The sequence below is a fragment of the Scyliorhinus canicula genome, chromosome 14, assembly GCF_902713615.1.
Source record: "Scyliorhinus canicula chromosome 14, sScyCan1.1, whole genome shotgun sequence".
NCBI lineage: Eukaryota > Metazoa > Chordata > Chondrichthyes > Carcharhiniformes > Scyliorhinidae > Scyliorhinus > Scyliorhinus canicula.
The window spans coordinates 49,180,389-49,194,699 of NC_052159.1; the positions used below are offsets into that span (position 1 = coordinate 49,180,389).

General features: G+C 47.9%; 1 protein-coding gene across 3 annotated transcripts in view; it reads right to left on the bottom strand.

Annotated features, from left to right (window-relative positions):
• Positions 1-14,311, bottom strand: part of cdk8 (cyclin-dependent kinase 8) — a 174,152-nt gene that overhangs the window by 54,884 nt on the left and 104,957 nt on the right. For all 3 annotated transcript variants that reach the window (XM_038817911.1, XM_038817910.1, XM_038817912.1), the window contains one exon: positions 67-198. In XM_038817911.1, the coding sequence (XP_038673839.1) occupies positions 67-198 (132 nt within the window). The remainder of the gene's footprint in view (positions 1-66; positions 199-14,311) is intronic.

The window sequence follows — 14,311 nt, forward strand, 5'->3', positions numbered from 1 at the left end:
ATTTTCCTGAGCAAGGAGAATGCTATTCAAGGACATCAATGTTTTCCAATTTATTTCAGAACTCACCAATGGCTTTGGTATAATGTCTTGCCCCAAGTAGCAATTCTGGTGCTCGATACCAGAATGTTACTACTACTGGATCCAAGTCTGCTAAAGGCTTCAAGGGCGAATTAAATAATCGAGCAAAACCCATGTCCGCTGCATGAAAAGTATACAATGTTGAAAAAGTTAAAATGAACATTGGTGTATAGTACACAGCAAAAGTGCTTTTTTATATCATGTTTCCTCCCCAGACTATAATTGGTCTTTCCATTTACACCAGACTACAGGACTCGACCAAAGTTGCTCTATGCCAGATTCCAATCATTGCCCAACAGCAATGCAGAGACAATGATGCAAAGATAACTTGTCAGATATTTGTCTTTCCCAACACACTCATGTTTCTCCAGAGATGAATTAACCACAAATCAAAGATTTCTGCAGTTAGATTTTCAAATTTTCCTTCTAATTTCTTTCTGCTTTTGCACCCACCGGTATATTTTCTTTATCTTACTTGCTGGATCCCCCTCCCATTTATTTTTCTTTCAGCTCTTGTAGGCAACCGATAATCATTCACAATCATAAAGAAAGGAAGCAGACACAGACTGAAGGGAGTCTTCCAACTCTAAGAATAGAGAACCATTCAGCAAACAACAGTTTGGACGATGAAGGATTCTACAGGGAATACATGGAGACAGCTAAAACAATAAATAGTTGCAGAAAGTACATATAAAGTCAGCTGGGAGGAAAAAGAATGAAGTGGGGAAAGTGTGGAAGCAGCTAGCATAAATAAGGATGGAGTTGGCCAGAAGCACAGGGTCGCACAAATCTGGGGAATATTAAGTTTTACTCCTGGATAATGAGATTAAAGTGAGACCCAATGCAAAAATGCATTGAAAACATTCCAAGAGACTCTAAACATTTTGTTAAACTACCATAAAAACAAGTAAAGTTTTTAGTATAAAGTAAAATTTTTGTAAATCACTAAGTCAATAGAATGATGTTGCTTCAGCTACAAGCTTACAAATATAATAATTCATGGCACAGAGGGCATTTAGCCCATTAAGATCAGGCCAGTTCTCTCTGGAGCAATCCGATCAGCCCCATTCCTCTGCTCTATCACCATATGTCTGCAGGTTTATTTCCCTCAAGTGCACATCCAAATTACTTTCTAAATAATTAACTGCCTCTACTTCAAACCCTCGGTCAGCAAAGTTCCAAGTAGTTACCACTCACTGCACAGAAAGCCTGTTGCTCACATTCCCCCCTATATCCACTGCCCAAAACCTTAAATCTAAGTCCCCATGTCCTTGCATCATCAACTAAAGGCAACAGCTTTTCTTTGCCTAACTTATTAAAACCCGGCATAAACTTGTATACCTCCATCAAACCTCGCCTCAATCTCCTCTGCTCCAAATAGAGGTTCACCAGCTTTCCCAATCTAACCTAAATATTGACTATTTAAGAGTTTTCAGATAAACTGAAGATTGCTCAAGCTTTGGGAAAAATAATGGTTATTCATTGATAAAGAAATTAAGAAGGAAATCTCTGTTGATTACCACATATCGCGCTCTCCTTCCACTGATGAATCAGTATTCCACCACGTAGAACACCACTTGGAGGAATCACTGAGGCTGGCAAGAGCGCAAAATGTACTCTGGGTGAGGGACTTCAATGTCCATCACCAAGAGTGGCTTGGTACTACCACCAGAAACTGAGCTGGCCATGTCCGAAAGGACATAGTTGTTGGACTGGGTCTGCAGCAGGTGGCGAGGGAACAAAGAGGGAAAAATATACTCGATCTTATCCTCACCAACCTGCCTGCAGCAGATGCATCTCTCCATGATAGTATTGGTAAGAATGACAACCACACAGTCCTTGGGGAGACAAAGTTCCGTCTTCACATTGAGAAAACGTTTCATCATGTTGTGTAGTGCTACCCCTGTGCTGAATGGGATAGACTTCAAATATATCTAGCAACTCAAGACCAATAATCCATGAAGAGCTGTGGGCCATCAGTAGCAGCAGAATTGTGCTCAATCACAATCTGTAAACTCATGGCCTGGCAGTCAACCTGGTAAAGCTATATCACAGGACTACATGAGTGCCAAGCAGCATAAGTAGTAAGTAATAAACACACCAAAGCAATTCCACAAATAATGGATCAGATACGAGCTCTGCAGTCCTGCCACATCCAACCATGAATGGTGATGGACAATTAAACAGCGCAGTGGAGGAGGAAACTCCACAAAGGTCCCCATCATCAATAATGGAGACATGCTGGAGCGTAGCCGGGGGGGGGGGGGGGGGGGGGGGGGGGTTTGGCACTGCCGAACTTTAGCAATTACTGTTGGGCGGCAGATATAGCCATGATTAGGAAGTGGGTGGTGGGTGGGTCGTCGGTGTGGGAGCGAGTAGAGGCGGCATCGTGTAAGGGCACGAGTTTGGGGGCATTGGTAATGACGCCTCTGCCGTTCCCGCGGGCACGGTACTCCACTAGCCCCATGGTGGTGGTGGCCCTGAGAGTCTGGGGGCAATGGAGGAAACACGTGGGAGCATCAGTTTGGTCTCCAATCTGCAATAATCATTGAGGCTGGATGGAGGGTTTTGGAGATGGCAAAGAGCAGGGATTGAGAGGCTGGGAGATCTGTTCATAGAGGGGAGCTTTCCCAGCCTGAGGGAGGAGAAATTTGAATTGACGAGAAGGAATGAGTTTAGTTACCTGCAGGCACGGGACTTCCTACGCAGGCAGATCTCAACCTTCCCGCTCCGACCACCAAGGGGAATATAGGACAGGGTAGTTTTCAAAGTATGGGTGGGAAAGGGGAGGGTTTCGGACATCTATAAAGAACTCATGGGGTCAGAGGAAACGTAGACCGCGGAGCTGAAACACAAATGGGAAGAGGAGTTAGGAGGAGAGATAGAGCATGATCTCTGAGCGGATGTGTTGAGTAGAGTCAACACATCCACATCATGCGCCAGGCTCAGCCTGATATAATTTAAGATCGTTCACTGGGCACACACGACAGTGGCCCGGATGAGCAAGTTCTTTGGGAAAGAAGACAGGTGTGCAAGTTAGAATGTGAATTGAAAGCCACAAAGTGCCTCAACAAGACCAATTTTTTGGGTCATGTGCTCGAGGACCAGCAAACCATGTTCATATGCCCGAAGCTTAGGGGATTCTGGCAGGTGTTTGCGGATGTCATATCAAAGGTGTTAAAAACAAAGGTGGCACCGGATCCAGAGGTGGCAATGTTCGGAGTGTCGGAGGATCTGGGAGTCCAGGAGAAGCAAAAGGCAGACTTTCTAGCCTTTGCCTCCCTGGTAGCCCGGAGATGGATACTATTAGCTTGGAGGGACTCAAAGCCCCTGAAGTCAGAGACCTGGCTCACTGGCATGGCTAGCTTTCTCTGTCAGGAGAAAATCAAGCTCGCCCTGAGAGGGTCAATGTCAGGGTTCGTCTGTAGGTGGCAGCCGCTCGTCGACTTCTTTCGAGAAAATTAACCTTCAGCAGAGGAGGGGGGGTTACCTTAGATTAGTGTGTAAGAAAGGTGGGACCTGTGGGGGAGGAAGACAGCCTTTGCACTATGTTTATATTTGTATGTACACTGTTTCTTCTGTTATTGTTACAAAATCATAAATACCTCAATAAAATGTCTTACAAAAAAAAAAAATCAATAATGGGGAAACCTACCACATCAGTGGTATTTCCTTCGGGTGCTCCGGTTTCCTCCCACAGTCCAAAGATGTGCAGATTAGGTGGATTGGCTATGCTAAATTGCCCCCTAGTGTCCAAAAGGTTAGGTGGGGTTACTGGATTAAGGGATAGTTTGGAGGCGTGGGTTTAAGTAGGGTGCTCTTTTCAAGGGCCGGTGCAGACTCGGATGGGCTGAATGGCCTCTTTCTGCACTGTAAATTCTACGATTCTATGATCAGTGCAAAAGATAAGGTTGAAGCATTCGCAACATTCTTTAGCCAGAAGTGCTGAGTAGATGATCCGGTTCAGCCTCCTCCTGAGGTCCCCAGCATCACAGATGTCAGTCTTCAGCCAACATGATTCGCTCCACAGGGTATCAAGAAACGGTTGAAGGCACGGGTACTGCAAAGGCTATGTTCCCTAACCTTATTTCAGCAATAGTATTGAAGATTTGTGCTCCAAAACTTGCTGGGCCCCAAGCCAAACTGTTCCAGTACAACTTCAACACTAGCAATGTGGAAAATTGCTCAATATGTCCTGTACCCGAGAAACAGGACAAATCCAACCCAGCCAATTAATGCCATTTCAGTCTATTCTCGATCATCAGTCAGGTAATAGAAAGGGTCACCAACAGCACTATCAAGTGCCACTTACTGTTACGAATTGGGGAAAATTAAGATAAAAAGATCAAAATAAAATGGGAAATTGAGAAGGGCAGCTGCCTGAAGGGGTGTTTGCGTAAATTAGCGTACCAGTGAGAAATGGGGGGGGGGGGGGACGGACGACGAGGAGAAGGGGTATTATATAGTCATTTACATTTAGCTATAATAGGTACATCGTAAAAGATTACTGGTGTTAAAGTTACAAAACTGGTGACAGCAATCAATCTTGGGATCAACCAATGACCTTGGGTATTTCAAATAAAATCTTATTTCACCTGTGTTGCTGCTCTGGCTCAAGTGGGGTTGGAATTGGATCAGCTACCCACTCCAGCCACAGAGAACAGTCTCCCCTGAAAACACTTTATTCCTAAAAGGGCAGCTGGTTAAAATCCAAAAATTGAACAGAGAAGGTTACACCTTTGCTGAAATGGAAGGCGGTTTTCCCAAACGTGGACAAACAACCTTGTAATTACCTGCTGGATTTAGCTCAGAGTTATATAATATTGGATGTTGTTTCGGGAAAAGAAGCATCTCAGCGTTCAGGAAACTTAGGTAGTAGGGAACAAAGGGATAACGTCATGTAATACTGTGTGTATAGCCAATAGTGTAGTTAGGAGCACTTGCAGTGTATTATAGTTCTTCTTGTAGTGTGCTTTTCTTTTAACTTAATAAATAACCTTTATTAATAGATCACAAAATGATTACACTGTTCCTCCCTGGTTTGCGCATCTTTTTGCAAACCAGGGAGGGACTGTCCAATCGCATTTATCGTCAGTGGGGTTCTGAACCTTACTCAATAACTTGCTCACGGATGCTCAGTTTGGGTTCCACCGAGGTCACTCAGCTCCTGATCTCATTACAGCCTTGGTTGAAACATGGACAAAAGAGCTGAATGCTCGAGCTGAAGGGAGAATGACTGCCTTTAACATTAAGGCAGTATTTAACCCAGTATGGGGTAGGGGGGTACCCTCCGCTGGTTGGATTCAGACCTGGAACAAAGGAAAATGGTTGTGGTGGTTGGAGGCTAATCATCTCAGCTCCAGGACATCAGTGCAGGAGCTCCTCAGGATATTAGCTGATGACTACCCAATGGTCAGCACCATTCGCAACTCCTCAGAGACTGAAGCAATGCATTCCCAAATGCAGCAAAACTGGGACAATATTTAGGCTTGGACTGAAGTGGCAGGTAACATCCACGCCACACAAGTGCCAGGCAATGACCATCCCCAACAAGGTGTAGGTGCACCCAATGTGCTGATGGGAAGGGAGTTCCACGATGTTGCCTCAGCAATAGTGAAGGAGTAGCTATATATTTCCAAGTCAGGGTGGTGAGTGACTTGGAGTGGAATCGCCAGGTGGTGGGTTTCCCAGGTATCTGCTGCTCTTGTCCTTCTAGATGGTAGTGGTCTTGGGTTTGGAAGGTGCTGTCTGAGGGACATTGGTGAATTACTGCAGTGCATCTTGTAAATGGTACACACGGTTGCCAGTGTTGGTCGGTGGTGGAGGGTTTGAATGTTTGTGGAAGGGGGAGAAATCAAGCTGGCTGTTTTGTCCTGGATGGTATCAAGCTTCGAGTGTTGTTGAAACTGCACTTAAAATGTGGCAGGAGGATGGGAACCGATGCAGGAAGTTGGAAGGTAGTAAAACAGGGACAGAAACAAAAGGCAGTAAGGGGAAAGTGTAAGGCAGAGAAGCCATAGTCAAAAATCAAAAAGGATGACAGTACAAGGTACAGTGACTGAGGGGAGCTCAGTGAATAGGCCCAGTAATACTAAAAGGAATAAAACGGGAAGTAAAAACATAAATGGAAAGCGACTCGGCAGGTTGTTACATGAAAATGTGGGTTCAACGACAAGGAAAATTAGGAGAAAGGTTAAGGGGAAAAATAACTTAGGAGAGGTTACTGATCAAGGTGTTAACATTCAAAACAGAGGTTTAAAAGCCAACATAAGTGTATTTTACCCGAATGCTCATAGTATTCGGAATAAAGTAAATGAGTTGTTGGCGCAAATCATTATGAATAACTATGATTCAGTGGCCATTACTGAAACATGGTTAAAGGATGGTCACGACTGGGAGTTAAATATCCAAGGGTATCAAACTATATGGAAGGACAGAGTGGATGGTAAGGAAGGTGGTGTAGCGCTGTTATTTAAGGATGACATCCGGGCAATAGTAAGGGATGACATCAGTGTTATGGAGGATAAGGTTGCATCCATTTGGGTGGAAATCAGGAATAGTAAGGCGAAAAAGTCACTGATAGGAGTAGTCTATCGGCCACCAAATAGTAACATTATGGTGGGGCGGGCAATAAACAAAGAAATAACGGATGCATGTAGAAATGGTACAGCAGTTATCATGGGGGATTTTAATCTACATGTCGATTGGTTTAACCAGGTCGGTTAAGGCAGCCTTGAGGAGGAGTTGATAGAATGTATTTGCGATAGTTTCCTCGAACAGTATGTAATGGAACCTCCGAGGGAACAAGCGGTCCTAGATCTGGTCCTGTGTGAGACAGGATTGATTAATGATCTCATAGTTAGGGATCCTCTCGGAAGGAGCGATCACAATATGGTGGAATTTAAAATACAGATGGAGGGGGAGAAGGTAAAATCAAATACTAGTGTTTTGTGCTTAAACAAAGGAGATTACAATGGGATGAGAGAAGAACTAGCTAAGGTAGACTGGGAGCAAAGACTTTATCGTTAAACAGTTGAGGAACAGTGCAGAACCTTTCAAGCGGTTTTTCACAGTGCTCAGCAAAGGTTTACACCAACAAAAGGAAGGACGGTAGAAAGAGAGAAAATCGACCATGGATATCGAAGGAAAAAGCATACAAAGTGGCAAAGATTAGTGGGAGACTAGAGGACTGGGAAATCTTTAGGGGGCAACAGAAAGCTACTAAAAAAGCTATAAAGAAGAGTAAGATAGATTATGAGAGTAAGCTTACTCAGAATATAAAAACAGATAGTAAAAGTTTCTACAAATATATAAAACAAAAAAGAATGGCTAAGGTAAATACTGGTCCTTTGAAATGAAATGAAATGAAATGAAAATCGCTTATTGTCACGAGTAGACTTCAATGAAGTTACTGTGAAAAGCCCCTAGTCGCCACATTCCGGCACCTGTCCGGGGAGGCTGGTACGGGAATCGAACCGTGCTGCTAGCCTGCTTGGTCTGCTTTAAAAGCCAGCGATTTAGCCTTGTGAGCTAAACCAGCCTCATGTGACCTCCTGCCTCATCGACTCCGGGAGCACCGAGAGCTTCGTCCACCCGGACACGGTAAGGCGCTATTCCCTTGCGGTCCATCCCGCCGACCGGCAGATCTCCCTTGCCTCCGGTTCCCACTCTGTCCCGATCCGGGGTTTCTGCCTGGTTAAACTCACTGTACAGGGCGTGGAATTCGACCGTTTCCGTCTGTACATTCTCCCCGACCTCTGCACTTCACTCTTACTAGGCCTGGATTTCCAGTGCAATCTCCAGAGCCTCACCCTCAAATTCGGTGGACCCCTACCTCCCCTCACCGTTTGCGGCCTCGCGACCCTCAAGGTCGAGCCTCCCTCCCTCTTTGCCAATCTGACTGTGGATTGCAAGCTCGTCGCCACCAGGAGCAGACGGTACAGCACCCAGGACAAGGCCTTCATCAGGTCCGAAGTCCAGCGGCTGCTTCGGGAGGGTATCATCGAGGCCAGCAACAGCCCTTGGAGAGCCCAGGTGGTAGTGGTTAAGACCGGGGAGAAGCACAGGATGGTCGTGGACTACAGCCAGACCATCAACCGGTACACGCAGCTCGACGCGTACCCCCTCCCCCGCATTTCTGAGATGGTCAATCTCCAGAGCCTCTATTGTACTAGTCTCTCGGCTTTGAGTATTTGAGGTTTCATAGAGGATGAAAAGGGAGATTTAATAATGGCAGATGGGCAAATGGCTGAGGAACTGAACAGGTTTATTGGGACGGTCTTCACAGTGGAAGACACAAATAAAATGCCAGTGACTGATGGAAATTAGGCTATGACAGGTGAGGACCTTGAGATGATTGTTATCACGAAGAAAGTAGTGATGGGCATGCTAATGGGGCTAGTAGACAAGTCTCCTGGCCCTGATGGAAGGCATCCCAGAGTGCTAAAAGAGATAGCTAGGGAAATTGCAAATGCACTAGTGATAATTTACCAAAATTCACTAGACTCTGGGGTGGTCCTGGTGGATTCGAAATTAGCAAACGTGACACTACTGTTTAAAAAAGGAGGTAGGCAGGAAGCGGGTAAGTATAGGCCAGTGAGCTTAACTTCGGTAGTAGGGAAGATGCTGGAATCTATCATCAAGGAAGAAATAGCGAGGCATCTGGATGGAAATTATCCCATTGGGCAGACGCAGCATGGGTTCTTAAAGGGCAGGTCGTGCCTAACTAATTTAGTGGAATTTTTTGAGGACATTACCAGTGCGGTAGATAACGAGGAGTCAATGGATGTGGTATATTGGGATTTCCTGAAAGCTTTTGACAAGGTGCCACACGAAAGGTTGCTGCATAAGATAAAGATGCATGGCATTAAGGGTAAAGTAGTAGCATGGACAGAGGATTGGTTAATTAATAGAAAGCAAAGAGTGGGGATTCATGAGTGTTTCTCTGGTTGGCAATCAGTAGCTAGTGGTGTCCCTCAGGGATCAGTGTTGGGCTCACAATTGTTCACAATTTACATAGATGATTTGGAGTTGGGGACCAAGTGCAATGTGTCCAAGTTTGCAGATGACACGAAGATGAGTGGTGAAGCAAAAAGTGCAGAGGATACCGGAAGTCTAAAGAGGGATTTGGATAGGTTAAGGGAATGGGCTAGGGTCTGGCAGATGGAATACAATGTTGACAAATGTGAGGTTATCCATTTTGGTAGGAATAACAGCAAAAGGGATTATTATTTAAATGATAAAATAGTAAAACATGTTGCTGTGCAGAGACACCTGGGTGTGCTAGTGCATGAGTCGCAAAAAGTTGAGTTGGTTTACATGTGCAACAGGTGATTAAGAAGGCAAATGGAGTTTTGTCCTTCATTGCTAGAGGGATGGAGTTTAAGACTAGGGAGGTTATGCTGCAATTGTATACGGTGTTAGTGAGGCCACACCTGGAGTATTGTGTTCAGTTTTGGTCTCCTTACCTGAGAAAGGACATACTGGCGCTGGGGAGTGTGCAGCGGAGGTTCACTAGGTTAATCCTTGAGCTGAAGGGGTTAGATTACAAGGAGTGGTTGAGTAGACTGGGACTGTACTCGTTGGAATTTAGAAGGATGCGGGGGGGATCTTATAGAAACATGTAAAATTATGAAGGGAATAGATAAGATAGATGAGGGCAGGTTGTTTCCACTGGCGGGTGAAAGCAGAACTAGGGGGCATAGCCTCAAAATAAGGGGAAGCAGATTTAGGACTGAGCTTAGGAGGAACTTCTTCACCCAAACGGTTGTGAATCTATGGAATTCCTTGCCCAGTGAAGCAGTTGAGGCTCCTTCATTAAATGTTTTTAAGGTAAAGATAGTAGTTTTTTGAAGAAAAAAGGGATTAAGGGTTATGGTGTTCGGGCCGGAAAGTGTTGCTGAGTCCACAAAAGATCAGCCATGATCTCATTGAGTGGCAGAGCAGGCTCGAGGGGCCAGATGGCCTACTCCTGCGCCTAGTTCTTATGTTCACTCATCCGGGCAAGTGAAGAATATTCCATCACACTCCTGACTTGTGCCTTGTAGTTAGTGGGCAGGCTTTGGGGGGGGGTCAGGTGAGTAACCCGCCGTAGGATTCCTCGCCTTTGACCTGCCCTGGTAGCCACATTATTAATATGGCTAGTCCAGTTCAGTTTCTTTTTTTTTGTAACAAACAATTTTATTGAGGTATTTTAGGCATATAGAAAAAGTGACATTGTACAGTACAAAAAAAAGTCAAGACTTTTGACTCTGTTCACGCACGGACCTGCCTCACTATCCCCCTACTGTACTCTACTCTACCCGCGCCCTCCCCTGCTGACGTTTACTCCTCTGCGAAGAAGTCAATAAATGGCTGCCACCTTCGGGTGAACCCTAGTAGCGAACCTCTCAAGGCGAACTTGACTTAATCCAGGCCAAGAAAGCTCACCATGTCCGATAGCCATACCTCAGCCCTCGGGGGCTTTGAGTCCCTCCATGCTAACAGTATTCGTCGCCGGGCTACCAGGGAAGCAAAGGCCAGAACGTCGGCCTCTCTCTCTTCCTGGACTCCCGGATCCTCCAAAACCCCAAAGATTGCCACCTCAGGGCTCATTACCACCCCAGTTTTCAATATCCGGGACATGACATCTGCGAATCCCTGCCAATACCCCCCGAGTTTAGGGCACGACCAGAACATGTGTACATGGTTAGCCGTCCCTCCGCCGCATCTAGCACACTTGTCTTCCAGCCCGAAGAATTTGCTCATCCGGGCCACCGTCATGTGGCCCTCTGCACGACCTTAAACTGGATCAGGCTGAGCCTGGCGCATGTTGCAGTCGTGTTTACTCTGCTCAAGGCTTCTGCCCAGATACCGTCCTCCATCTCCCTCCCGAGCTCCTCCTCCCACTTAAGCTTCAGGTCCTCGGTCTGCATATCCTCAGCTCCCATTATTTCCTTGTAGATGTCCGAGATTCTACCCTCTCCCACCTCTCCCCTGGAAACTATCCTGTCCTGCCTCCCCTTCGGCGGGAGACGTGGGAAGGACGGCACCAGTCTGCGTACAAAATCCCGCACCTGTAAGTATCTAAAGTCATTCCCTCTCGCTCGCCCAAACTTCTCCTCCAGCGCCCTCATGCTCGGGAAGCTCCCTTCAAGGAACAGATCCCCCATCCTCACAATCCCCGCCCTCCTCCACAGTCGATACCCACCGTCCATGTTCCCCGGGGCAAATCGGTGGTTGCCGCAGATTGAGGTCCACACCGATGCTCTTACCTCCCCTAGATGCCTCCTCCACTGGCCCCAGATCCGAAGAGCTGCCCCCACTATCGGGCTGGTGAAGTACCATGCCGGCGAAAGCGGCAGAGGCGCCGTGACCAGGGCTGCTAAGCTAGTGCCCCTGCACGAAGCAAACCGACCGCGCACCCACCATCCATTTCCTTATCATCGCTATGTTGGCCGCCCAGTAATCGTTGACGTTACGGAAATGCCAGCCCCCCTTCTCCTCTGTTCCTTTCAAGCATCACCCTCTTCACCCGCGGAGACTGCCCTTACAAATCCCAGAACAATTTTATTCAGCCTCTTAAAGAAGGACCGCGGGATAAAGATGGGGAGACACTGAAAAACAAACAAGAACCGCAGGAGAATCGTCATCTTAACAGTCTGCACCCTCCCCGCCAATGACAGCGGGAGCGCATCCCACCTCCGGACCTCCTCCCTCACTCGTTCCACTAGTCGGGATAGGTTGAGCTTATGCAACCTGCCCCAGTCCCGTGCCACCAGAATCCCCAAATATCGGAAACTCTCCCCCACTAGCCTGAACGGCAAATCCTTCAGCCTACTCTCCTGCCCTCTCGCCTGAATTACAAACAACTTACTCTCAGCCATGTTCAGTTTGTATCCGGAGAACCAGCCAAATTCCCTCAGGGTTGCCATAATACCGTCCATCCCCACCATTGGGTCCAATACATATAACAGCAGATCACCTGCGTATAACGAGACTCTATGTTCCACTCCCCCCTGGACCAGCCCTTTCCAGCCCCTAGAAGCTCTCAATGCAATTGCCAGCGGCTCTATGGCCAGCGCAAACAGCAGTGGGGAGAGAGGGCAGCTCTGTCTTGTCTCACGGTGCAGCCTAAAGTAGTCCGATGTCGTCCTGTTCGCCCAAGCCTCTGGGGCCTGATACAATAGCCTAACATAGTCGATGAACCCCACCCTGAACCCGAACCGTCCTAGTACCTCCCACAGATAATCCCACTCGACCCGGTCAAAAGCCTTTTCAGCATCCATGGCTACCACTATATCTACCTCCCTACTCTCCGGGGGAATCATAATCACGTTGAGCAGCCTTCTTAGGTTGGCCACCAGCTGCCTCCCCTTTACAAACCCGGTTTGGTCCTCCACAATTACATCCGGTACACAGTCCTCAATTCTGGTCGCCAAAATCTTGGCCAGTAACATGGCGTCTACGTTGATCAAAGAGATCTGCCTGTATGACCCACAAGCTTCCGGGTCCTTATCCCGTTTCAGAATGAGCGAGATGGTGGCCTGCGACATCGTCGGGGGTAAACTCCCTCGGTCTCTTGCCTCGTTAAAAACCCTGACCAGCACCGGCCCCACTATCCCGGCAAATCTTTTGTAACACTCCACCGGATACCCGTCTGGCCCCGGGGCTTTACCAGACTGCATGACCTTCAGGCCCCCCAATACCTCTTCGATCCGGACCACGGCCTCCAGTCCATCCACCAACCTCCTCCCCACTCTTGGGAAGGTCAGTCCGTCCAGGAATTGCCTCATCCCCCCCGGTCCCTTGGGTGGTTCCGAAGTGTACAGCTTCCTATAAAAGTCCCTAAAGACCTTGTTCAGCCCTGCCGGGTCAACCACGAGATTACCTTCCACATCCACTACCCTCCCTATTTCCCTAGCCGCTTCCCTCTTCCTTAGTTGCTGCGCAAGCATTCTACTGGCCTTCTCCCCATGCTTATAAATCGCACCTTTTACCTTTCTATGCTGCTCTACAGCCTTGCCTGTAGTCAGCACTCCAAATTGGGCCTGCAGCCTCTGTCGTTTCCTGAGTAACTCTGGCCTCGGGGATTCCGCGTAACTCCTGTCCGTCCGTAGAATTTCCTTAATCAGTCGGTCCGTGTCTGCCCTATCTGTCCTGTCCCTGTACGCCCCGACTGAAATCAGCTCCCCTCTCACCACTGCCTTCAGTGCCTCCCAGAGCACCGCTGCCGAGACTTCTCCAGTATCATTCACCTGCAGGTAATTCTGCATGCATTTCCTCAGCCTCTCACACACCGCCTCGTCCGCAAGTCGTCCAACTTCCAGCTTCTATGGTGGGTACTGAAAGCTGTCCTTACAAAACTGCAGGTCTACCCAGTACGAAGCACGGGCGGATATGGCAATTGCCGAATATTCTGCCCCCACCATTCCGGCCAGCAGGTCCCTACTCACAACAAAGTAGTCAATTCGGGAATACACCTTGTGGACGTGGGAGTAGTACGAGAACTCCCTCGCCGCGGCCGGCTAAATCTCCATGGATCTGCTCTCCCCGTTTGCTCCATGAACCCTCTCAGTTCCTTTGCCATCGCTGGCAACCTGCCCGTTCTTGAACATGACCAGTCCAGGCTCGGGTCCAGGACTGTATTAAAGTCCCCGCCCATGATCAGCTTACGCGAGGCCAAGTCGGGGATCTTCCCTAGCATCCTCCTGATAAAATCCACATCGTCCCAATTAGGGGCATATACATTTACCAGGACTACTCTCACCCCTTCGAGCTTACCCCTCACCATAATGAACCTGCCACCCCCATCCACGACTGTGTCCTCCGCCTCAAATTGTACCATTTTATTAATTAGGATCGCAACCCCCCCTCGTCTTAGAATCCAGCCCCGAATGAAAGACCTGACTGACCCAGCCCTTCTTTAATCTAACCTGGTCTGCCACTTTCAGGTGCGTCTCCTGCAGCCAGACTATGTCCGTCTTCAGAACCCACAGATGTGCAAACACACGCGCCCTCTTCACTGGCCCGTTTAGCCCTATAACATTCCAGGTGATCAGCCTGGTTAAGGGGCACCACCTTCCCCCCCCCCTGCCGATCAGCCATCCCCTTTCCTTGGCCAGCCCCCCAGCCATGTGTCGCGCTTCATCTGGCCCGCCTCCTGACCGGCTCCACCCATGGCCTCCTCATGCCCAGTTTCCATCCCCGTCAGCAGAATGACTACCCCCCCTAGCAACACCATCCTATCACCTAA